Here is a 26,595-nt window from a genome sequence, read left to right as displayed (position 1 = left end):
ACTGCCCACAAGCTTTGGAACAGAAAAATGTTGCATTATAACAGTACATACTGCCTTCAGAGGGAAATTGAAAGGGTTTAATGTCATTACCCAAGCAATCAGCCTTACCAAAATGTGACTGTGTTATGAAATATTCACCCTGTGTTCCCTAAAGTTGGGACAAGAACTACAGGAGATCCTTAAATATGGTGGGACTTACAGTGGAACTTCTAAATTATTTTGAAAATAGCTCTAAACCAAAAAGATTAAATTTGTCTAGTGGCCATACCTCTGGAAGAATTGGTTTAGGAGGCTGAGATCATTTATCTGATGGTGTAAACTAGTCAGAACTGACCCAGGGGGTTCTAAGTACAATATTAAGTTGGAGGAAAAAAACTCAAAAATTACTGATAAGAAAACAACATCCATATCCAGAAATAAAAGATAAAAATAGTAGTGATTGTCGAATTCAAGGACATGACCAGGATTGCATGAGAAAGGTCCCTTCTGTACTTTGCTCAATTCTGAGATAAAAGAACTTGTGTGCTATGAATAGTGGAGACTTCCTTATGTTGTTTTGGTGCTTTTCTGTCCAGTACATGTTTTCTAATAAACTTCTTTACATTTCATCATTGTTACATATTATTATTTCCGACCTAGGGTTAATAAACCTTTAAATGGTTACACTTTACCCCTCCCCCACTCTCAATTTTATTCTCAAGTAAAGCAATTCTCCTTTAAAAAATTTGGCTACTGTAACCCCTCTGTAGCTACAGAATATTTTTACAGAAAATTAAAATATATTATACAGAAAAAGTAACTGATAGTATTAATTGTTCAAAAAATATAATTCACTTATAAATGACAAGAAAAACAGCAAAAGGAGTTACAGTACATCTTGGTTAATACAAAAACCTTTGGCAAGTATTTGGATTCTTTGGTAAGTAGGCTTGAACTTACAAGGGTTTTTTTTGTTTGTTTTTTGGTTTGTTTTTTTTTTTTTTTTGGTGTGAAAATTGCAGGTTATATTTTAAAGATCTCTTATTTAGACAAAGACATGATCATTGTAACTTCATTTTCAAATTGTTACTCTGCCATTCACCATGCATCATTTTTTCTATTAGTTCTTTAGTATTTGTTGGCCATACTTAACAGCTTAGTTAAGGGGGCAGTACCAAATCTAAAATTAAGAATTAGGTATCACAGTATTAATGGACACTAAAATCTATGAGACACTCCAGATGCCTTCATAAAGAATACTCCCTAACACTTTACATATGTTAATTAACATCTAAATGTCCTGCAGTCAGAGAAACTAGATGCATAATTAAATTTCTAATTATAGGTATGTTTGGGCTATCTGTTATCCAAAATTTAAGTGTCAGTTAAAAATAACAATTTTTAAATGATTTTTACTTATTTATTCTTTAAAGATTTTATTTATTTACTTGGGAAGGAGAGGGAGCATGGGGAAGGTCGAGAGGCAGAGGGACAAGCAGACTCCCCACTGAGTGCCAGTCATAAAATCATGACCTGAGCCAAAGTCAGACACTTAATCCACCGAGCCACCCAGGTGCCCTTGAAAAGATTTTTTATTTTTTATTTATTTTTATTTTTAAAATATATCTATTTATTTATTTGAGAGAGAAAGAGAGAAAGTGCACAGAGGAGAGTGAGAGGCAGAAGCTGGCTTTCTGGTGAGTGGAGAGCCTGATACAGGACTTGATCCCAGAACTCTGAGATCATGACCTGAGCCTCAGGCAGATACTCAACTGACTGAGCCACCCAGGTGCCTGGTCCCCTAAATGATTTTTAAATGCTTATTAAAGTAATCCATGAAAAAAAGATTTCATATGTTGCACTTCTAATAGACATTAGAAGTGTTACTAAACTGAAAATGCAGAAACATCTAGCCCTACCCCTCCTTCCAATACACACACACACACACACACACACATGCACATATTGCTCATCTTTGAGCATTTCTACAAGACTGTGTTGTCTTTTTCTTCTGAGATTTATTTCCATGTTACTAAATATGTCCTTATTCTGTAGACTTATGCATTATTTTGACTTCCTATTTATAAGATGATGGTTTGGCTCACTTATATCTCCTTCCCCACCTTCTCACCTCCACTTCCCCTTCTATCTGTCCTTCCATATATTGACTTTAGAAACATTGGTTGTATTAGATTCAGAATTTGAGTTAAGATAACCATGTAAATATGGATTGAACTTAGTGTTTGCTATTATGATGGCATTTCTTTTCTGGCATTCATTTGTTCTTGAGTTAGTAATAGACCTATTTTTTTCCTTTTATGGGTGTTCGTCTACATCTGTCATGAGTTCTTGAAATCTCTAACAGAAGATTTAAAATCCTCTAAATTCTACTTAGCTATTAAGTCCCCCTTTGTACAGCCTTCCTGGAGGCCTCAGACCTCCTGCCAATTTGACTGGGCTACTTTAGATCTCCTCCAGAAGCTCGTGCTGATGGATATTTATCTCCCTTTTTCTCTCATGCTGGATTCTGTTTCCTGTACTCTGCCTTTGTTTCTGTAATTCCTGTATCAGAAGAGTGTTTCTCTCCTGCCTTCTATCTGACTACAGCCTAGTGCAAATTTCAGGGCAAAATGCATGTATTCTTTCTGAAACTTAATTGGTACTTTGGCTGGTTATAAAATTCTAGTTTAAAAAAAATGTTGGTCAGAATATTAAAATCACCACTTCAAAATCATTCAGCTTCCATTTTTGCTCTGAGAAGTCTACTGAGCTTCTGACTCCTATGTGATCAGTTTTCTCTCTTTTTTTTCTCTTTCTGGTTCTAGTACTGTATCTTTATTCCAGTGTTCTGAAATGTTTTAATACTATGCCTTCGTTTGGCACTTTTTTCATTTATTTGCTGATGAGCAATTGTAATCTAAAAACTCTCTTTCTAAATAATTAAGGGAGTTATACTCTCACATCTTTTTTATTCAGTTTATATGTAGATCATGTATTTGTTAATTTGATGTTAAACCTCCAGGTCTTTTTTTTTTCTTTCATTCTTCCTTATTTATTATATTCTGTTCTTGTTTCATGGATAGGTTAAATTCTTTTGCATCTTCGGATCTTACTAATCCTTTTTACAAATATAATTTTCTTGTGATGCTTCCTGCTTTTTTTCTTCTGACTTACTCCCTACCCTCTTCCCTACATTATTGTATCTTTAATACTGGAGGCTTTCTTCAAATGGCCAGTGATCTATTGTTGTTCAATCGTATTTAACTGCTGTTCACCAAAATTACTATTGGAATCTCTGTGTCAGTTGATGGCTTTCAGGGTAGGGTAATCAAACTAGGAAGTATCCATTTCTTTGGAGATGAATCCAGAGGATGGAGCTGGTGATGTTGATTTCCAGTTATTAGAGGAAAGATTATAGGCAGTGGTGGCCTGAGTGTAGTTGAAATAGTGGGAGACAAAGCTGTGTGAGAAGAGATCTTAGTACCAAACCTTAGGAAATGTCTAAGTTTTATGGATAACCTGTGGCCTTCATGTAAGAATTCCAAATATAAAGCATCATTAAAATTAAGATAATTATTGAGAGCAATATAGTTCTTTTAAATACTTTTTACTTGCAAACGTTAGAACAGCAAAATATTTCTTGTTCATTCTCTCATTTAACAAAATTCTACTAAGCACCTCCTATGTGCCAAGCCCTGTTTAAGTGTTTAATAAAGTAATAAGACGAGTAGATGTACGCCCTGTTCCTGGTGGACCAGTTGCATTACATTATCAGCAAGAGCATGAAACTTTGCTCTATAGTACGGTGAGAGAAGCATTTTTCCCTCCAAAAGCATTTACCTATGTTTGTCTTTGCTTCACAGGATGATTTCTCTCAGACAAAGAAAATTCTTGGCAAGGAAAGAAATTAAAGCACCCAGGATTTATTTAATCACATTCAGACAGACTGATCATTATCATCTGGTCTGTTTTGGAAGGGCACAGTGATTCACATTCAGTGGCTATCATAACCCCATCCCCTCGTGCCTGCCCAATTAAATAAAAAGAGACATACTAAGGCTAGCCATCTGACTTCCTGTTTTAATAGACACCATAAGGTGGTGAGTGCTTCTGAGTCAGCTGAAGTTAAAGAAAAGGTTTACAAGCACTGGTCAGCTCTACTGTCCTTTTATTGCATAGCTGTGGTCATATGGGACTTAAAGGACTCTACCTACATGATTCCTGCTGCAACACCACTTTCGTAATGTCAAATAAAGTTTTTTTTAAACATTGTTAAGATGATCCCAGTAATAGCTGTCATGACATAGCCATTGCCAATTTTATCACCAGAGTCAAGGACTGCCTGCAGTTGAAAACGGAAATTTGTTCACTGGGGATTTAATTTCCTTCATTGTCCCATGTAAATAAGAAACTTAAGAGAGATTATGCAACCACATTTCAGACTTACCATATTTTGTATGAAAGCGAACATTTTGTTTTCGGAACGTTATTGATATGACTATAGTGAGGCTTGGCATTTGATGTTATTACAGCCCTACAGAGTTGGATTTTCCAGAATGCCAATTTGAGACTAAATTGACCTGACTACTTGAAAGCTGTACTTTACAGAGTACCACACTGCCAAACAATACTAACATCTCAAGAGAGATTAACCTTGTAAGCAAGTTATGCAGGTGATTCCAATCCAGTTAATCTCACATTTAAAAAAAAAAAAATGTTAATTGCATTGGCAAAGACATTGCCTCCCATCACTCAATGGCTATATAATTAGGGATCAGGCCATTCAGAAGGACTCTGATCTAATTGATAAGCAGTCAGAAAACAGCCCATGAGATTTCTCCCCCTGATTTTCAATATGTGAGCAGACATAAGGTGGTAACGTGGAAAAATCAGTGACCTTATTTTACATGCCTCAAAATTAAGTTTGCTCATGACTTAGTAGTTCAAGATGTTTTCACCTATATTTAATTGTGCAAAACTTCCCCCATGGGCATTAAGGAGTACTGAATGTGATTACTGATCAACTTACTTTCTAACGCTTATAACCTTGCATTTATTTGCAGATGATTTTTGACACAAAACAGCAAACCCCAGGACATTTCCTTGTAATTTTTGCAAATTGTGTCTGAAAGGGGCATGGCTTTATGTTTGGCTCATGATAACAGTAGTCGCTGCAGTGGCAAAGCCTTCAAAAATATGTTTTCTATCTGGACAACTTCTTTGGTCTTTAATATTCATATTTCTAGTTCTCATATGTTCTGGAAATAAAGTCTAGTTAAGGAAACTGGAAAATAATTCTTATAGAAAAACATATTTCCATTTAAATAAATGTAGGCAAACCTACAGTTTTTAACATACTGTTTTTTGTAGGCAGTCAAAATTGAGGTAGAAGATGAATTTAGTGTAATTAGCAGAAAACAATTGGAATAATGAATAATACAATTTAGAGATAATTACTATAATGGGTGCTGTGGAAATTCCCAGAATAATACTTTAAAAGTTGTGACCAGACTCTAATGTATTAGTAAATGTCTATGTCACTTTGTTGAAAGGTACAACTGAAGATACTCAAGTATGAAACCCAACTTGATGTGCCCTATATGCGCAAATGACTTTTATCTGGCTTATTCTTTGCATTATCTTTTTTTTTCTTTCCTATCAATTGAATTACATTTTCCCTCATGAGCCAATGTTAGGCTTCCAAAAATTCTATACCACGTACTCCCGTATGGTTATCTAGTTGCTAGGCAACTAGACTCTGCTTGAGGGCAGAAGGGAATAGTGAAAGTTCATTGTGAAGTTGGCCACCCCTGCTGAGTTCATCAGAACAGCAGCAGGGGATCCTGTATCTTCCTTCTTCTTGAAATTATAAATTAGGTGCTTCCACGTGTCTACATACAAAACAGCGGGGCTTAGAACACATAGAGTAGCCAAAAAACCCTCAAGGATCCTGATGGTGTCCCGAGGATGAAGAAACAACTTTGCTTTTGTAACTCTGGTTTTGTAACAAATCTAGAGTAAAGTTGACCCTTTGGATTAATTACATTCATATGTGGCAATTTTGTGACGAGTAGCATCTTAAAGGAAGCATACAAAAATTTGGCCTGAAAAATATTCATGTGTGTTTTAATGGAACTAGTCTCACGTACTATTATAGATTTTACTTTGTAGTTAGTATCATGTCATGAAAATTTTCTATGTTACATAGATGACAGACAGAAAGAGATAACTTTATCATTCCAATGACCTACTAGTTTAGCAACGTATGAATCTGCCACAATTTTTCTTAAAAGCACCCATTTTTCAATACTCCCAGTGTTGCTACAATGATCCTATGTAGTTCATCTTTTTTTGTTGCAATTATCAATTATCAAAATTATTTTCTCCAATATTCACATTTTCTTTCTTTTTCTTATTGATCATTAATGTTGCCATGTCCATCTTTTTTCTGATTTTGGTAGGCATGTTTTTAGCATATTATTTTTAAAAAGAAGTTTTGCCTTTGATTTCTGATAAAATATCTTCCCCATGCTTAAGAAGTTTTGATTCCTTTTTTATTCATTTTTTAAATCCAAGAGCTTTTCAATATCTACAGATATAATCATATTTTTTTCTTTTTCCCTTCTAATATGTAAGCAGCATCCTTTATCTTCTTTTTTCTTTTTTAAGATTTATTTATTTGACAGAGACACAGCAAGAAAGGGAACACAAGCAGGGGAAAAGGAGTGGGAGAGGGAGAAGCAGGCTTCCCGCTGAGCAGGGAGCCCAATGTGGTACTCAGTCCTAGGACCCTGGGATCATGACCTGAGCCAAAGGCAGGAGCTTAACGACTAAGCCACCCAGGGGCCCCAGAAACTTAACCACAATGGCATAAGGATAAGGTTTTCATTTTTCTCATATCTACCATTTTTTTGTGATGAAAGGATCTACGCGCACACACACATGCACACACACACCCCCCCCATAACAATACTCTACCTGCCAATCTGTTCCAATTTGCTAAATAGAAATGAGGATCTTTCTAGACTTTTCTTCTTCAACATTCACATCTGACTGATCACTCAGTTGTGTTATCTCTTCATTCCGCCCCCTTTTCCATATCCATAGAACCACTCTATCAGTTGAAAGCTGAAATAATTTCTTACAAAAACCATTTGACCTAATTCACTACTTCATGTTTCTCTTCCAGTTCTTCTTCGACAGACCTGCCGACACGGTCTTTTCTGCATGTTATTAAAAATGTTGCTTCTTTATTTAAAATCCTTCAGCAGTTCTCTTGCCCTCCCAGGGCAGAACTCATATTCCTTGACATGGCCTATAAGACCGTTGATGGTCTCGCCATTCCCTAACTAGCTCCATCTGTCTAACTAGCTTCATCTCCCTGATGAAACCAGGCTGTTCACAGCAACCAAGCTCAAAGTCTGCCATAGGAAAAGCTGTGTTAACATGTGCTAAATGAAAGAGCGGGTAAGGAGAATGACTTCTCTCCATTCACTAGGTTGCAGCACAACGCACCCATTAGAATCAGAGTGGGCAGGAAGAGTCTACTGACAGCTGATTTCTCAATCTCAAGCCATATTAACAGTGGCTTAGCTCTCTTTTAACACTGGGTTGTTGCAGCTTTTAGATGAATTGCATGAACGTCCCCAAGTGATGGGAAAGAAAAAGTTAATCCTGCTTTCTGTGCTCATGATTCACTTGTGCTGTTAGCATTCCAAGCACTCACACAGGGATACTGTACTTACCCTGTTGCCTATTTGCTGCCACAATAAACGGCTCAATGTCAACCAGCCACTGCTAAAATAGTGTTTTGGAGTAGAGAGTGTCCAGGGTTCAAAAGGATAATGCTAAATCGGGGCACCTGGTTGAATCAGTCAGTTGAGGAACCGACTCTTGATTTTCTCTCAGGTCATGATCTTGGGGTTGTGGAAAGGAGCCCCGAGACAGTCTCCATGCTCAGTGCGGAGCCTGCCTGTCCCTTTCCCTCTGCTCCTCCCCGACTCGTGCTCTCCTCTCTTTCTTTCAAATAAACAAATAAAATCTTTTTTTAAAAAAGATGATAGTAAATCATTCCATCCAACATGGAGATTTGTTCTGCTGTCTTTGGGGGAGGGGGCTCTAGCTGCTAAGTGATTCTGACTACCTAAAGTCTTTAGGAGCAACCTTTTTTTTTTCCTTCCAAGTTTTTATGGGTTATTTCTAAATCCTGTGCTTAAAAAAGCACTCCATGAAAAGTTCTGTTTGCCTGTTTCACAGCTTGGGATTTTGAGGTCTCAGAGTGCAGAGACGTAAGCATATGCAAGTTGCTCTTTTAGAGAAAATTTTGATCCATACTGTCAGCTTCACTGGGGAGAGATGGAGTTGTCTTCCTTCTGAATGCCAATGATTCTTGACTTCACTGCAATACAGTATGTCTCTTGCAACTTACACATTTATTTTATAAATACAGATCTTTATTTAGACAATAAAATTGTATACTTCCTTCCTATACTCTTAATATATGCTATTTGAAGTGATTTGTTTTCTTTAAAGATTTCTTGCTAAATATGTTTTAGTCTTGTTGCCATTTGTTTGACATTTTTAAATTGGGTTTGAAACGAAAGTCTTAAGTGACTAAATATGGCCATATGGCCAGATAAACTGTGTCAGTTCCCAATGGATTTCATCTTTCTTTTCCCTGACTTCTCTTTCTACTTCAGTAAGTAGCACTATTGGACTGTCTATGATTTGGAGAAATGTGCTAATAAATACTTAAATGGTAATGTTTCCTGTATCAGACCATTGTCAAAAAGGGAAGAAACTAGATAAGAACTTACAGTGCTTAGAAATCCATAAAATGACCGTGTTTTATATTTCTGTTAGGTGGTAATATTTTTATGGACAGGGATTGATTGTTTTCCTAGCCTTATGTAGAGGGGTACTGAAATGCAGAGTAAGGAGGATAGGTGCAAAGTAACAACAACAAAAATAAAGGGGAGGAGAATGAAAACACTACTAGAAAAATAAACATAAAAGTTAGGTAAAGAAAAAATCTGGAACACTAAGAAGATAATTGGAAGTGGTTCCAGAAAATTATATATGATGATAAATAGTTTAAAATAATTAATAATATCAGTGTTTTTGACTTGAGAAAAAATCAGATTGATAGCTTTTTTATTTAAGAAAAAAATCAGGGAGAGAGGTTTTCATACATGAAGTGAAAACATTCATGGAAATTTGGGGTCCTTGTGAAATGATAGCCTATCTGGGAAAATTTAGATAACACTGATGTGTGAGAGCACAACATTTTTGTTTGTTTTCTCTAGCATTCTTTTTTTAAGTTTTTATTTTAACTCTGGTTAATGCTAGCATTCTTGATGGAGAATTAAGATTAGTTTCCTTTTTGATATTTTCCATTGGTTTCAACTTTTAACTTTCCCATTCAGCCATTGTGACAGATTCAAGTGATCATTTTTTTTTTAAAGATTTTATTTATTTATTTATTTGGCAGACAGAGATCAGAAATAGGCAGAGAGAGGGGAGAAAGCAGGCTCCCTGCTGAGCAGAGAGCCTGATGCAGGGCTCGATCCCAGGACTCTGGGATCATGACCTGAGCCGAAGACAGAGGCTTTAACCCACTGAGCCACCCAGGTGCCCCTCAAGTGATCATTTTTTATCTCATTCCTTCTTTTTGTGGAATTCAGTGTTCAGATTTTTTATGACAGGATTTACATGATTTTGGCTCAGGAATTCATTGAAAATCAATTTAATATTTTCCAAAAGACTGTATAGTGTTCCAGATAAAACAGAGCTACCTCTGTATTCCAGAATATTTTATTTCATTCAATTACATTGGATTCATAAGGTCTAATCAAGACACATTTGAGATACAGAGTTACGTTTTTTCTATAACATACTTAAAACATGCACAACATTCATTTTGTTTTACCATTGTTCCTTTTTTTTTCTCCTCTTTCCTTCCTAAGAACGACCCACATTTCTCAGGAGGCCAATTAACCAGGTGGTGCTGGAGGAAGAAGCTGTAGAATTCCGTTGTCAGGTCCAGGGAGATCCTCAACCAACTGTGCGATGGAAAAAGGATGATGCCGACTTGCCAAGAGGAAGGTAAGAACATCATACGCGTGGAAAATGGTTAGATGGCCATCGAACAATTAGGAAGAAAAAGACATCCCAATCGTACCACCGAACACTCCTACAGCTCAGTGTATTATTTCCACACATATGGTTTTTACATATGTGAGCCACGTAGCTGCTGTTTGATAATATGCCAAAGTCCTCCAGGCTTTTAATGTCTCTCTTTCATCGAGTTTTCACATAAATGCCCGATCCGCCACTCCATCTACTGTCCCCAACTATCAACGGATGCGCAAGTGGCCCGTTCCAGGTCTGCCATTCTGTTCCTGGTGAACTCTTGACTACCTAGCCTAATTGCCTCCAACGACTGCTCTGCTACTGTGATACTTCTCCATCCGCTGGATACTGCCTTGCCTTCCTTGGTTGTCCAGAGCCTCACTAAGCAAAGGCTGCTGCGTGTAGCTGACTTTAAGGTCTGGAGCGAAGCAGAAGTTTTGAGCAACACAATAGTGAAAAAACAGTGAATACTGACATCCTTATCCACACAGGGAATTGGTCACTTAGGGACTGCCTGCCACTTTCTCGGTCTCCATCTCTTCATGGAGATCTTTTCCTCCATGTCTTTTCTATGCTTCCTATTACCCAACCGCAAACCCAGCCATTCAGCTCTCTAGGGGAAGTCCAAAACTGCTTGTCATCCTTTTATAAAAATATTTAACTTTTTGGTTGTCTAAAATCTTTCTAAGACCTTGCCCTTTATGACCAAATGAATCATTCAAGTGTTTTCAAGTGTTTTTTTGGAATGAGCAAGTCTAGCTTTTTTTTTTTTAAGATTTTATTTATTTATTTAACACACACACACACACACACACACACACACACACACACAGAGCATGAGCAGGGGGAGGGGCAGAAACAGGCTCCCCGCTGAGCAGGGAGCCCTACGTGGGGCTATCCATCCCAGGACCCTGGGATTTAAGATTTGCTTTGTCTTCCCCCTAGCCTTACCTTCTGCAACTATAGCCATCACTCCTACTATAATCATCATCTGCATAAAATTTCACATCCTGTGTTTTTTGTGATTTTTTTATTAAAAAAAAAAGAAATTAGGTTTCATTCAACTGACTGAAATTAAACATGCTTTTACAGACACCAGGCACCTTTTTTCTGCTCTCACCAGCAACTGCTATGGATACTTAACTGAATGTATCCCTTCATTTCAAAAATCTTGATTTATTTATCCCTAAGCCTCTGATACTATATTTTCTAAAGTTGTATCTTCAAAAGCACTGGTCTGAAATGGACCAAACATTAGAAAGAATGAGTGAGAGGTTCTTTCAATCTATAGGAATAAAACAAGTGAAACTTTTTATTTGGTTTGTTTTTCTGCTTAAATAATGGGGAAAGTCATCTGTTTCCTTTGTCACTTTGCTGTTAGACACCTTGTTTTGAAGGAGTGTTGTTGCGGGAGCTTGTGAATGTGAGATTCCTCAAGTCTTCTCAGTAGAGAAGCAGGTTAAAAAGCAAGAAGAGTTTATGGACTGGAGTTATTAGTGTCTCTCCTCTATGTATAGTCAATAATTATCCTCAAGTTTGAGAGCACTTAATGTGTAATTTTAAAATGTTGATATGAATTTGAGAGATGAATTGTATAGTAAAATTTGGTGTAGTATAGATGAAGGTTAATTTTGAATTACTGGGAGTAAAAGGCCTTGTCAATTTTTAAAAAGATTTTATTTAATTATTTGAGAAACACAGAAAGAGTGAGCAGGATCGGGGGAGTGGCAGAAAGAGCTGCAGAAGCAGACTCCCTGCTGAGCAGGGAGCCAGATGCTGGCTCCATCCCAGGACCCGGGGATCATAACCTGAGCAGAAGGCAGATGCTTAGCCTACTGAGCCCTCCAGGCGCCCCAGCTTTGTCCATTTTTTAAAAAACAAACAATCAACCTTAATTTGGAATATTTTTGGCTTTATAGAAAAATTACAAAGATAGTACAGAGAATTCCCATATACCTAATACTCAGTTTCCCCTCTTGTTAACATCTTACATTATGATGAAACATTTGCCATTCTTAAGGAACAAATGCTAATGTGTAATGATTAAAGTTTATACATTCTTTGGATTTCACCAGGTTTTCCATTAATGTCTTCCTTCTGCTCCAGGATCCAATCTAGGGTATTTAGTTGGGATATTATAGAATATTGCATTTACTTTTCATATTTCCTTAGTCTAGTATGACAGGTCCTCAATCTTTCATTGTTTTTATGACCTTGACAGTCTTAAGGGGTACTGGCCAGGTAGCCTACAGAACGTTCCCCAAACTTGAATTTGTTTCATGTTTTCTCACAATTAGATTGGATTTGTGGAGTGTTAGGGAAGAAAGCCACAGAGAATGCCCTTTTGTCACATCATATCAGGAGTTACATGATATCCGTAGGACATCCCTCCTGATCCTGCCATTTTTAGTCATTAAACAAGATCCAGTACACAAATGTTTCAGAAATGGGAAGTTGAACAAATGTGTTGCATTTTAATGGGTCTGTGTCTTTGAATTAAGGTAATATAAAACTTAATCAAGCCCAGTTTGATTTGTTCCCAGATTTCTTTAGGCATTAGATCATAAGTCTGACACCGCTAGTTGCTACAATATTCTCCAATCTTACAAAATTCATTTGCTTCATATTGCAAATAATAAACACAAAAGAACAGCATGAATATTACATGTTTAGAACAGATGACAGAAAGGACTCTTAAGACAACATTGAAATTTTGAGAAATCTTACCTCCATGAACTTTCCTTAAAACATTGTCATAGATTTCTGGCCTCTTTATTTTTCTATTACTGGCATGATATTACGACTGTGCTTTGTGTGACCAGCTAAATATTTTTAAAGTATTAAGCAAATGGAAATGCTGCGTAAGCTTTTAAATTTTCCGTTAGAAAGGCTTAAAGCGAGGATCAGAGCAGTATAGAAATTGAGGTCAAATATTTTTGTCATGATAGAAGCCATGTCCTCCTTCTTGAATTTTCAATCTTTAAATGGTATTTCAAAGAAGCTTATTCATTCTTAGATTTGTATGCATTAGCATAAGCTTCACTTATGCATAATGAGGGGGAAATAGACTTCTTTACTTGGTGAGGAATAACAGTAATGACTTTTAACCAACCGTAGCCTAAATCAACAACATTGATTCTATTACATTATTTAAGTCTCAGACTAGGGAGATGGCCATTGTTCTTGTATAGGCAATTGTGTGAAGTGGTGTGGAGGATGACATTTCTTTGGCTTAACATTTAATGCAATTTGAATAAGGTTTGTGTAGTGGTTCATGCTTAACACATTTATAGTAAAGCTTTGTAGGGCAGCTGCATGGCCTGTAATTACTATGTAAGTAATATGTGACTATTTTTCTTTTGGAGACAAGAAAAGCTTTTCAATTCAAGTTTAAATTTATGAGATGCTGTGATAGCTATTTAAACCTTCGACACAGAAGAAGATATCTGTGCCAAACTTTCAGTAACCAGAGATGAATTAAGTGCGTATTTTTTTATCTTTACTGTGAAAATATTTTTTTAGTAGTACTCATTTAGCTCCTTCTTTGATTTAGCCTTTAAACTCCTGACCTTTCTCAGTAACTATCCTTAATAAAATTAAAATGTATCCTTGGTGAGTTGTATTAAAGACATTTTTTTGATTAGATGAGTGTTTTGGTGAGGTGGGAAAAGTAGCAATTCCTAAGGCTAGCAATAACCCTAATGCCCAACCAGGGAAAAGTTGTTTATTTGGCTGTTTTCCATATAACAAAGGGACAAAATAGGAAGGAGCGTCCACCTTATTACATGCTCCTGTCAAAATGTTAATTGTTTGCTGAAACTTCTGAAGATGCTACTGTTTCACAACTGGAAGTCTTAGGGAGAAAAAAGAAGTCACTGCTTTGATTTGTGACTATCTCAAGTATCAGTACCTTTTCCAGAGGGACTTCATATATGCATGCTCAAATAAGTGAAAATCGACTCATCTGTTATGGACGAGAATTTTACGTACCAATATGAAAATGAAATAGGTGGAGGGAATAAGATGGGGAGGTAAGGGGAAAGAGGAGAAAGATTTTATTATTTGTAATGATTATTTTTATAAAAACAGGGTTTTTTTTTAAGTGTAATTTAAGTGGTAGAATGCACACTTTTCTGAATCACCTACGTTTATTAAGTGCCTACTATATTTAAATGCTCACTGATAGTCTGTTTAAAAAAAGTCATTTTCAGCAAGATAAATATACTCTTCTTGGTTGTTTATTTTTTGTTAACCAGATTGGGTGATGTGGAAAAGTACTTACGTACACAATACATTAAAAAAAGTCAGGACTAAAGTAATCCTAGTTTCTTCCCTTGGGTACCGCATCTTTTTTCTCAGGCAAACCTAGAGCTTTTTGCTAATTAATACTCTTTTGATGACTAGTGTCTTCCTCACATCTTTCCACAAAGTGTTTCATATGATAAAAGTTGCCAGTATTTATAATACTAAGACAGTGTTTCATCTTAGGCTATGTTTCATCTTACCATATGGATAGTGCATATTTTTTATATCAAAATAAAAATACATACATATATAGAATATACATATCTATCCTGAAGCTCTATGAAAAATACCATGTATTAATATGAAAGAAACAATATAATCAATTTACAATGAAACAAATAAAAATTAAATTAAAATACACCAACACTACAGTATTCTGTTCAATTGAATAGTAGTGAGGAGAATAAAAATATCCCTTCTCAGAAATTAGTTAAGGAGTAGTGTGATGAGTCTAATTGCAATTTCTTATCTGGGCCTGTCAGTACAGATTGTATTTCAGTTAATTATTGGCAGTGTTTTAAAGAATTGCAAACAGGAGATTTAATGTACTTCATCATTCATATAATTTTGTTACATCACCGTATAGCTAGCACCATTATTTTTTCTATTTCATTTTTATTTATTTTCTAAACCAATTCTAAAGTGACACTAACTTTCTTAATAAAGATCTAGAGTACAGAAAGGAATATTCATAATAGCTTGTCAGAGCAAAAAGGAAATAAAATATGCCATTTACATTCTTATGTATGCCTGCAAATTTTAAATGCGGTTGATGGCTTGCACATAGTGGTTATAATTCATGAATATTTCATAAAAATAGAAAAAGGACTTGAGACTAAGAATTGCAAGATATATGGTGCAAAATTCTATCAATTTTCTTGAAGCCACTGACAAATTCCTTTTTCTAAAGTGCAAGTCTATTTTAAGAGAGATTTTTTAGAGTTCTTAGTTCCATGAAATGTGAGATTCACATAAATACATGAATCCTTAAGGAAAGGAACTGAATAGAATCACTTATAATTCCCTTTTTTTTTCTTTTTGTACCATTTTTACACTAAGTGGCTCTTTTCACTTAGCCTTGGAAAATGTTCTTATATTAATTGTTTTGAAGCTCCATTGTTTAGAGGATGTGCTTCAGGGATGGAGCGATGCTGAACAGGTGCTCAGCCTCGCTGCTGAGGAGATGAGCCTTCTTCACATACAGAGTGTGCTTCAAGGACATGTGGTAATTTGGGCTCCTGATAAATAACCATGCTGATTAGGTAGGCTGGTCGAGATCGGTCAATTAATTTTTTTTAAAAGAAGGGAAAGAACTGAGAGGAGGAGAAATGCAATGTATATAACATATGATACATGACATGTGAAAAGTGGATTGGTTCCTAAGGTTTAGAAATATAAAAATAAAAAGTATAAATGAATACTCTATGATTTTTCAGCTATCCAGATGCCTTAGCCATTCTGTCTAGAAAAAAAAAATTAGAACTACATGTACAATTACTGAGAGGTCTTTTAATATAGCTACCAATAGCAAGGAGAATGTTGAGGCCATTGCCAGAGGTGTTAGACTTTAGGCTTGTTCTGACACTGTTCAATCATTTATCTGTTTAGTTATACTCCCATGTTCTGGAAATGGTGTTTGACATATTTCTCTAGCACTAACTAGGAGGGTCACCTTGAAGAAGGTATTTAAACTCTGTGTTTTACATCCTGAAGAAATGGACCAGCAATGCAGTGAGACTAATGACTGAACCTACTTTGATTCATTTGTACGGGGTGAATAATTATGCCATCCATTCTAACTCAAGGGGTTATTAAAATGATATAACTAATTCAAAGCACTGTAAATACTGTACCATGTATACACATAACAAGTGCCCCAGTTTTATAAATTCAGCTTATTGCTGGCTTTTATTAGTTATATAAAAACTATAAGGGAAATAAAGTGAAGGTGAAAAATATAGAGTATACAAATTCTAGGGCTCTCTTTCTTTGGCCAATTTCTATAGAAACACATAAAATCCTTTTGATTCCATAAATGTCACTTGTGCTTTTAAAATCACATGGATTTATTTATATATTTGGCTAGCCAGTTTGCCTAGCCTGAGAGTTACCTCCAGTTTTTCTACCTCTGGAAGATTGTGCATGGTCCAGATATTTCATCATCGCCTTAGTTCAAAAAGGTATCTTGGTTGGGACTTTCAAATTTCACACATTATACTCTATCATTTGTCAGCTCATAATAGGGAAACCATCACTTTTGTAAGAACACTACTGAAACAATAAAAGCAAGTATTTTTGAAGAACATGCTATTTGTCACACACTTCTGCATGTTAATTACATTATTTTCAGTAGTGTTCTAGAAAAATACAACTCCCCATTTGAGGGATATGGAGATAGAAGCTTAAATAATTTTCTTCCAAAGTCACACTTTATACATGTTAGGACCAGGACTTGATTTAGAATAGGACCAGCATAAAATGTGTATTTTTAAAAAGATTTTATTTATTTGACACAGGGAGAGAGATCTCAAGTAGGCAGAGAGGCAGGCAGAGAGAAAGGGGGAAGCAGGCTCCCCGTGGAGCAGAGAACCAGATGCGGGGCTCAATCCCAGGATTTTGAGATCATGACCTGAGCCGAAGGCAGAGGCTTAACCCACTGAGCCACTCAGGTGCCCCTAAAATATGTATTTTCAACTAATAGGCTTCATAATTATGTGATTATTAATTGTTTAAGGACATGAGCCACTTGCAAATTTTATATTTAGATAAAATTTTAGATGATCAGTTAGAAACACTCTATTACGAATAACTTTATGGGAATACCATATAGCATTAATGTTAAGGGTAATTTTTAGACCAATTTCATAAGCCACCCATAAATTCTCTTAGTGTTTTGAAAAGTTAAATTTGGGCCAGGTCAAAGTTACTTTGTTGGAAGTTGAAGACACAGATTTTGTTTACAAACAGGATTAATTAGCAACTTTCAGAGGGATGCCAAAATGGTCATTTCTCTGTGTTTTCATCAAATAGGTGCTAATAGTTGCTGTTAACACAAAACTAATTGCCGCTTAGGTTGAGGAGCACAAGTTGCCCCATCCTGTGACCACACTGGCCCATCTGTTGAGAATTTCTGCTCGGGAACAATGCAGGAACTGGCATCCAATTTGGGTTCTGGCCAGTGGTCAACTAACAAGCTGGGACACACTCGGAATATGAAATGCCTTGAAGTCAAAGATGTCCGTTAACTGACAGCTCTTGTGTTGTGTCGAGGCAGAGCCAAGACCAGGTGCCAGTCTGTAGAGGAAAAGGGCCCGCCTGAGTGCCACCTGTCATTGGCACGTGGGTGTTGTCCAACACAGGAGCTGCAGCAAGTTTGTTCCATCCATCAGAGTGAAGCATGCTCGAGAATTCACTAGACGGACATCAACGCTCCAGCAATGTTTTTCCATAGCCCGAATTATAGGACAAGTCAAAGACTTACCAAGACATAGTCACTGTATCAGGCCACGGGTGGGTGTATTGGATATTCACTGTTGGAGACACACTTTCTAGTCCCTAGATTCTTACCTTAACTGTAAACAAAATATAAAAAGGAGAAAGGTCTTTAACTGACCAGGTTAACACAAATCCTTGCCTTCATATGACAGTTTGTGGTTAGAATCCCTTCGATGATTTTGAATCCCTCGGGGGTTTTTCTTGAGCTACACTTCTGATAGACTTTGGCTGTTGTTGTACTTCTTCATCAGTTGTCATTGCAATGGGGGCCTACAAGGTGAAGCTGAATTTAGGAGATTAGCGCTCTTATCCCAGCTCTGCCAAAATGCATCACGCTGTTTTAAGTAATTTACGTAATATCTTGAGTATCAGAGTCCATATCTGCAAAATGTGTAAGTTGGATAGGATGGCTTCTCTGCCTTTACATTCTGAAGTGGTTTGAGTCTGTGAATGGCAATAACTCAGAACATTTTAACAAGTATGATAACACATTTTTATAGGAGGGAAAAAACCCAGAAATTTAAAATGGATGGGCCTAAAGAAGAAAATAAAAGTATCCATCTGCCCATACATCGCTGACAACTACTTTTTATATTTTGCATATATCCTGTCAGATATATATATATATATATATATAGAGAGAGAGAGAGAGGCATAATTTATATATAGTATATATATAAATATTCATATATGTTATATAAATATTTATATTATATATATTTATATATGTAAATATAGAGACATATTTTTTCATTCAAAATTGCCTTTGATCCTAAGTGCCTATTTAGATTTTTATAGGAAAATTCTACTATTGATTCAAAAGACTTGTTTTTTATTGCATTTTCCTTGTCTATAAATATAATATTAATACATTATACTTACATTGTGCTTACTCTATACCAGACCTAGGCTAGACATTTTACATTAATATGTTTATTCTTATAAGAACCTTCTGATATAAATGCTATTGTTGGGGCGCCTTGGTGCCTCAGTCGGCTAAGTGCCTGCCTTCAGCTCAGGTCATGATCACTGGGTCTTGGGATCGAGCCCCACATTGAGCTCCCTGCTCAGCAGGGGAGCCTGCTTCTCCTCTCCCTCTGCCAGCTGCTCTGCCTACTCATGGTCTCTCTCCATCTCTCTAATAAATAAATAAAATCTTTAAAAAAATGCTCTTGTTATTCCCATATTACAAGTTGAAAAATGGGACACAAAGAGGATAATATGACAAAGTCAGTCATCTAGTAAGGGATCTAGGATGTCTGGCTCCAAAGCCCACACTCTTGACCACTAACTAGAGGTGCTGGGTGGAAACTATCTTTTTCCCTTCTCCATTTAGGATTAAATATTAGGAAAAGACAGTTTAAGAAATGCTTGCCTATCAGGTGGTCACAAGATATATCGGTGTAATGAAGTACATCTAAATGATTTTATAACGTTTATCATAATGGCCCTTATCAGTAATATATATCATATCAAATAAGTATGCATGATTTTAAAAATTGTCTTTACTTTCCACTGCCCACTAAAACAAGTTTAAAATAATTCTGTCTTTATTATCACAGAATATTTTAGTTCAATATATTCTTGTGTTCCTCTTTTGATTTTCTTTCTTTCTTTATTTTAGCGAGCAAGCGAGAGAGTGTGTGTGCGAGTGCAAGCACAAGCAAGGGAAGGGACAGAAGGGGAGGGAGAGGGACAAGCAGACTCCACACTGTGTGGGAAGCCCAGTGTGGGGCAAGACGCTGTGACCCTGAGACCCCAACACCACAGCCGCTAGACCACAACTGATCAGAAACCGAGAGTCAGACGCCCAACCAATGGATTACCCATGCCCCTCTATTCTTGTGCTCTTCTTAACACTGTATCTGAAAATAAAAATGAAGTCCCTGAGAACACAAAAGAAGCTAAAGAATTACTTGCTGTGAGAATTAAACCATTTAAGTATATAAATCTAGAACTATGAACTTTCCTAGAGTGTGTAGTTTAATTCATCTTTTCATCTGCACTGCCTAATGGTACTCAGACAGTGGCTGAATTTACTAAAAGAGCATTATTCTATATTCTCATGATAATATTTGATTGTCAACCATTCTATGGACAGTTATGAATTGGCTGACAGGACTGAGATCTAGACTTTATATTTCCTAAAGTGTGGGGCTATTACCATCACCATTATTATTGTCATAATTATTATTATTTCTTATAATGGTCCTTTGGGAAAAGTTGCTGCTCAATCCCGTTATCCAAGACAACTGGTATGAACTGAAAGGGAAAGGAAAAAAACCCACAAAGAACAACTTGAGACCTAGTATTAAAATAACATGATCAATGAGAGTTATATTTTTGTTAGTGTGTAAGGGAGATACGGTTGTCAAGGATAAGAGACAAAACTCAAATACTTTCAAAGCATTGTAAGAGTAGACCCAACTCCACAGAGTAGAATTAACTATTGGAGAAATTTGGTTTGTGCATAGTATCAACTCAGTGGCGTTTCATTCTCAAAGGTATTCTTTGGTAGTGGAGGGGGGTGGGTGCTGTTATTGAGACACAATGAATCTTTGTCAAGAAATTAAAGTACTAGAAGTCTCTTCTGGGAAGGTGATTCATGATATAAATCTATGGGATAGACCTGTGACAAGATCTCAGTGCAGAAATTTTGCCACTCATTCTTACAATGATTGTGACCGTCACAATTATAAAAGTTACTATAATACCTTTCAACTAATTTTATCAAATATATAGGTGTTTGGAGCCTTTATAAAGGATACTTATTTAAGTATTATGCATCACTGCAATCCATATAAAAATGGCACTTGTTATAAAAAATATATAATATATATTATACATATATGTAAGATAAGTATTTCATCCATTAATCCACATTTTCTAAGAGTTTTGTTCAACATTTATACCACAAATAATAGAACCTTTATTTGACAAATTCTATAGAGAGAGAGAAAATATTTTTTCCTTACCATGAGCACAATTTATAGGAAAATGTCAATTCTGTCAAAGGAATAATAAAAAATCTCTAATGTACACTAATAAAATATTAGATTTCAAAAATTCAAAAATAATTATATATATGCATTGAACATTTTTAGTGTTCTTAGTGCAACAGATTAAAAAAAGATGAGTTAGTTCTAAAGGATTTTAGTAGAGGGTATAAGATATATACAGCATTAACTATTAAATAAGGCAAACTATGTAAAATGTATAATACACAAGACTCTTTAGGGTTTCAGAAAAGCAAAGCTGCTTTAGTCCCTTGTGACATTAGAGATGCGTCAGAAAAGGCAAACAGAATTCTCCTAAGTGGAGCTGCAAAGAATATTCCAGCAGAATGGACTATTCCAAGCAATATGGAAGCAGGATGAAAAACCTTTGGTGGTGGAAAGTATAAGCCAACAATTAGTGGTTCATTTTGCCTGAAGTGGAGTGGAGTGGCACTTAAGGCCAACAAGGTTAGTTGAGGCTTTATTATGAAAGCCTCTAATTCCAAATAAAGTGTTTATACTGAACACACTGTGAAACAGGGATTCACTGAAGCACATTCAATAGAAATGTATCGTTGTCTCTATGTTTAAAAAACCGATTCCCATATTTTATGTAGGAGAGTTTGGAGGAGAGAATGCTTGGAGGTAGGGTTACCTGGGGGGAAGTTATTTAAAAAGGTAGTTAGGGGACTCCAGTGGGTTATTTCCTATAAATATACAAATATGGATATTAATGCAACTGGAAATTCAAAGAAAAGCCTTTTTTTTTTTTTAAAGAGATGGATTATACATCAGGATTCATGGGAAAAGAGGAGATAAAGCTCATACTAAGGTTTATAACTTGGATGACAGGTGTTGTCTTTAATAAATATGGAAGTCAAAAGGTTTGTTTAACCCAACTATTTGCAATCACAGAACAATATCTTCTGTCACTGAAATCAGGCTGGAATTGTTTGCAAGATCCAGCAGTGCTTTTTCTCTGAGTTAGAGAGAAAAGATTGCCAGATCCAATATATGTTATCTATGGAAAATTGTTCCTAATGTCAGAGTTGTTAAAATCAGAAAAATTAGTGTCTTAAATTGATTTAGGGAGTACTAGCTAATTTTTCAAATGCTTTACATGCAGAGAAATCATTTAATCCTCACAGTTTCCTCATGAAACATGTATTCGTATCATTCTTATGATATGAACTGAGGGGTAAATTCAAGTGGTAGAGGGAGATTTGAACCCATCCAGGCACTCTAGCCCTCAAGTCTGCTCTCTAAACTGCTATGCTTAAATAATCTATTTTTTTAAGATTTTATTTTTAAGTAATATTTTTAAGTACGCCCAACATAGGGCCCAAACTCACAACTTTAAGATCAAGGGTTGAATATCCCACTGACTGAACCAGCCAGGCACCCCTAAAATAATTCATCATTAAGGAAAATATATTATATTGTATTATATTACATTACATTACATTATATTATATTATATTATTCATTTATTTTAAGTAGGTTCCATGCCTAGCATGGAGCCCAATGTGGGACTTGAACTCAAAACCCTGAGATTAAGACCTGAGCTGAGATCATCAGAGGCTTAACTGACCAGGCCACCCAGGGACGCCAAAGGAAATTATATTAAAGTAATAACAAACAGTATATATTTTTTAAAGATTTCATTTATTTCTTTGAGAGAGAGAGAGAGAGAGCATGAAGTAGAGGGAGAAGGAGAGTCCTCACTGAGTGGGAAGCCCAGATGATGACCTCCACTGAAGGGAGATGCTTAACCGACTGAGCCACCCAGGCATCCCAGAAATACTGTATTTTTTTCAGGGCCCACTAGTCTTATGCTAGGTGCTTGCACAGTTAAAATTAATCTTCCCAACAACCTTGAAGTATGAATCCCCTTTTTAACAGTGCAGGAAACTGAAGCTTTGGGACAGTGAGCATCCCTGTGTTCAAAGTCACAGGACCTATGGGTAGCAAACCAGGATCCAAACCCCAGGTCTCTCTGCATGAAAGCTTGTGCTCATTTCTCATTTTGGACCTGGAATACCCTTCCATGTTTTACTAAACAGTGTGTATATATATGTGTGTGTGTGTGTGTGTGTGTGTGTGTGTGTATACACACATATATATGTATATATATTTCTCTTAGTTGTAACTAAGAGAAAACAGTGTTAATCGCTGTAAATATAATGGCAACATTGGGAGACATTTTTGATTGCCAATTTTTTGCCAAAAATTGCCATTTTTGAGACATTTGGAGGATTCAGTGCTACCATTACTTAATGGGGAGAGGCTAAGAATGCTACTACACTTGGGAGACATTTTTGATTGCCAATTTTTTGCCAAAAATTGCCATTTTTGAGACATTTGGAGGATTCAGTGCTACCATTACTTAATGGGGAGAGGCTAAGAATGCTACTACACAGAAGACTATGCACAGGACCATTCCCACAATAAAGGATAACATGGCCCAGAATGTCAACAGGACTGAGGTCGAGAAATCCTGATCTAGTAGAAAAGATGACATAGGCATTGCTTACCTGAATGCTATTTCATATGATTTTTATTTTTTGTTTTATAATGTTAGAGCAAAAGTAATAGAATATAGTTCAAAGAAAGAGATGTCAAAGTCTTTCTTTATTGCCTTAACTATGAAGGTTACACCAGTGAGACAGACAGATAATACCATGGCTGGATTTGACAGAAATATGTCATCATCGAATGCAAGATGGTCCTTTGGTTCACAAATGACTTGAGATGAATGTATATTTTTGCATATTTTTAGAATATATGAGGCATGAGATGTTTCTTTATATTTCTTCCTCATTAAGTAGTTGCTGAATTGATAAAACTAGTTAGGAGTAGCTTAATTAGAGAAGTGTGCGAACCTTCTGTTTTCAAATATATCTAGCAACCTACACATTATGTGATACAATTATGATTACATGTGCCCCCATGTAGCTGTGTTGAATTCCTAAATTATCCCAGAAGAATATTTCACGAGGAGATTTCTGTGGGCAGAAGAGGAGAGCGAGAGAGCCTTGTGACTTCCACAGCATAGTCCAAACTGAACTTCCTTCTGATAATGCAGAGCACCCTTTCCCCTCCCTCAGCTAGTCTCACTTCGAACACCAATGGAGTCTTCTGGAAGCTTATCCAGTGAGGACCACAAGGCCACTAAGTAGATGACCCGTTCAAAGATCCATTTCACTCTGAACTTACAATCCCTATTGCACAGAGTTCTTTCTCGACTCAGAAGAGAACAAAAGGGGAACTGCCTGTCGAAAACACCTGCTCTGAGCTGTGGATTTGTGGATTGCTGTGGGTTTAATCCCTGAAGTCCTTTTCTAACTGAATTTAAAGTTGAGATTAATTTCTAACAAAACACACAACTATGAGATAGTTTCACTTTTCCAAACCTGATGTTATAGTTCTTAGTCCTATTGTAAAACCAAATTGTCTTAAATGAATTTAAGCCAATAATGAATTCTAAATTGAAGGATAATTTAACCTGCCTCCACCACTTTATTTGTTCCAACATGCTTTCCTTAATTGTGATTTGTTCGCGGTTTTTACCATAAATTTTCATGTTCTAATTAAACGTACAGAAATAATACTACTAAAGTTTTAAAAGTACTTAAAGTAATGCATTTAAGGAATAGCAGATATTATTTTATTTGAATAAATCACAAGGATGGTTGCATATTAAGGATAGCAAAGAATTAGATATTCCTTTCTGCTGTTATGAACCAAATGAAAATCCTAGTATCTCTAGAATGGTTTGAATTTAACCTTATATGAATGTGGTAGAAAATAGTACATGATGTACACACACACACACAAAGTTAATCTCTAAACTTTCAAGGAATTTAAATTTAGTGAAAATCATTATAAATATGAGGTGATATTAAACGTTCTTGCAGTCTTGAAAACAATAATGTAATCATCAGTGATAGGTCAGTGTCTTCTCTGCAGATAATACCAAAAACAAAAAGAAAAAACAAACAGAACAAAACAAAAAACACCCTAATTAAAAAGAAAATCTATATGCAAGGCAAATAGTGATATCATGTCAATGATAAAAAAAAACAGTTCTAATTTTAAGATTGTAAAGGTAAATCCTTTAATGTTAATGTTTGATGTGATGAAAGATTATCAGTGATAAAATATACTTTTATCTCTACTTTTAACATGTAATTTTGACATAAAAGTTAATTTTTATCTTAAACTTTTGGGACCTCACTCTTTTCTTACTGCTGTATATTGAACTTGAGTATCTTTATCTGGGTAACAGAGATATCAGAGAACAAGGATAGGTGTGAACAAGGGTATCCTCTGTAACTTAGTATCTCCTTTAAACTATGGATTGCTCTGGGGCCCCGTGCACTGTATTGTTAATTGTAGTATTAGCCAATGATTCAGAAAAAATGAACACAGAAAATGTTTCAAAATAAAAATTATGAGTAAAAGGTAAAATTTAACTAACTTCAGTCAAAGTTCAGGGAACTGAAAGTAAGGTGATTTTTTAAAAAGATTTTATTTATTTATTTGAAGGGTAGGATGGGAAGGACACAGGGGTGAGTGAGAGGGAGAAGCAGACTCCCTGCTGACCAGAGAGCCCGATGCAGGGCGGGATCCCAGGACCCTGAGATCATGACCTGAGCAGAGGCACATGCTTAACCCACTGAGCCATCCAGGCACTCCTAAAATGTTTCTTAGTGCTCAAAATGGGTCCTGTGTTGTTCACAGCCTCCCTAGTCTATAGACTTGGCATTTTGTTATCAGTGATGTTTGATCCTGGTGAAAGATACCCTTTTCCTGTGTATGGACACCCTTAATTTATTCCTTCATGAACAAATTGATCTTGACTACCTATTCGATTCAATTCACTGTACCATGCTCTGAGGATACAACTGTGAACAAAGACATGACCATGCTTTTATGGAGCTTCAACTCTGAAAGTGTGGAGAGACATCAAATACATTATTTTTGTGTCAGGATAAACAGAAGTAGTTAGACTCTAGGGAGACAGAATGGCGGAATGGGGAGGTATGGAGAAAAATCCAAATGTGAAGACACAGCATGTGCAGAGATGCAGGAACAGGAAAGAACCTGAGAATTCTGAGTACAGTTGGGGGCTTGGCTGTAAGGTAGCCAGTGGTTCAAGATGGGACTGGAGAGGTGAGCAGAGACCAGGTCGGCAAGGAACGTATCGGGCAGGTTCAGAGGTTGGAACTGTTCTCTAGAACAGTCTATTCTTGGTATGTAGAGAAGGGTAGACTATTGTACTATTGTACTGATACATAACAACACAAGAAAAGTGAAGATGTTGGCAAACAACTTACGGAGCAGAGAATCTAGGTAGGATAGAGGAGACAGTGATGATGGAAAGAGTTGATAGAAATGCGGAAGAGACTCAGTTCGTAAACTGATTAATACAGCAGGAAATGTCTGAGGTTATGGCAGCATCAGACATTTCAACATCAAATTCTAAAAGTGAGCTATTCCCGTTAAGAACAAGGTTCAGGATCTGCTATGAGACGATGGCCACAGGAAGAGGAAGACATTTTCACTGGAGGAAGAGATATAAGTGAAGTGAGGGGCAGCCACGGACAATCTCAGGTGACATTTATTGAGCATTTACTATCTATGAAGTTCAAGTCTCAAAACTCTAAATATTTTAACTCATTGAATT

The 26,595-nt window shown here is 36.2% G+C and overlaps 1 protein-coding gene across 25 annotated transcripts in view; it reads left to right on the top strand.

Moving 5' to 3' along the window:
* Positions 1–26,595, top strand: part of ROBO2 (roundabout guidance receptor 2) — a 1,322,570-nt gene that overhangs the window by 1,150,158 nt on the left and 145,817 nt on the right. For all 25 annotated transcript variants that reach the window (XM_046002527.1, XM_046002529.1, XM_046002535.1 and 22 more), the window contains exon 5: positions 9,945–10,083. In XM_046002527.1, the coding sequence (XP_045858483.1) occupies positions 9,945–10,083 (139 nt within the window). The remainder of the gene's footprint in view (positions 1–9,944; positions 10,084–26,595) is intronic.

The sequence above is a fragment of the Meles meles genome, chromosome 4 (genome assembly GCF_922984935.1).
Source record: "Meles meles chromosome 4, mMelMel3.1 paternal haplotype, whole genome shotgun sequence".
Classification (NCBI taxonomy): domain Eukaryota; kingdom Metazoa; phylum Chordata; class Mammalia; order Carnivora; family Mustelidae; genus Meles; species Meles meles.
This window is presented reverse-complemented; position numbering and strand designations above follow the sequence as displayed.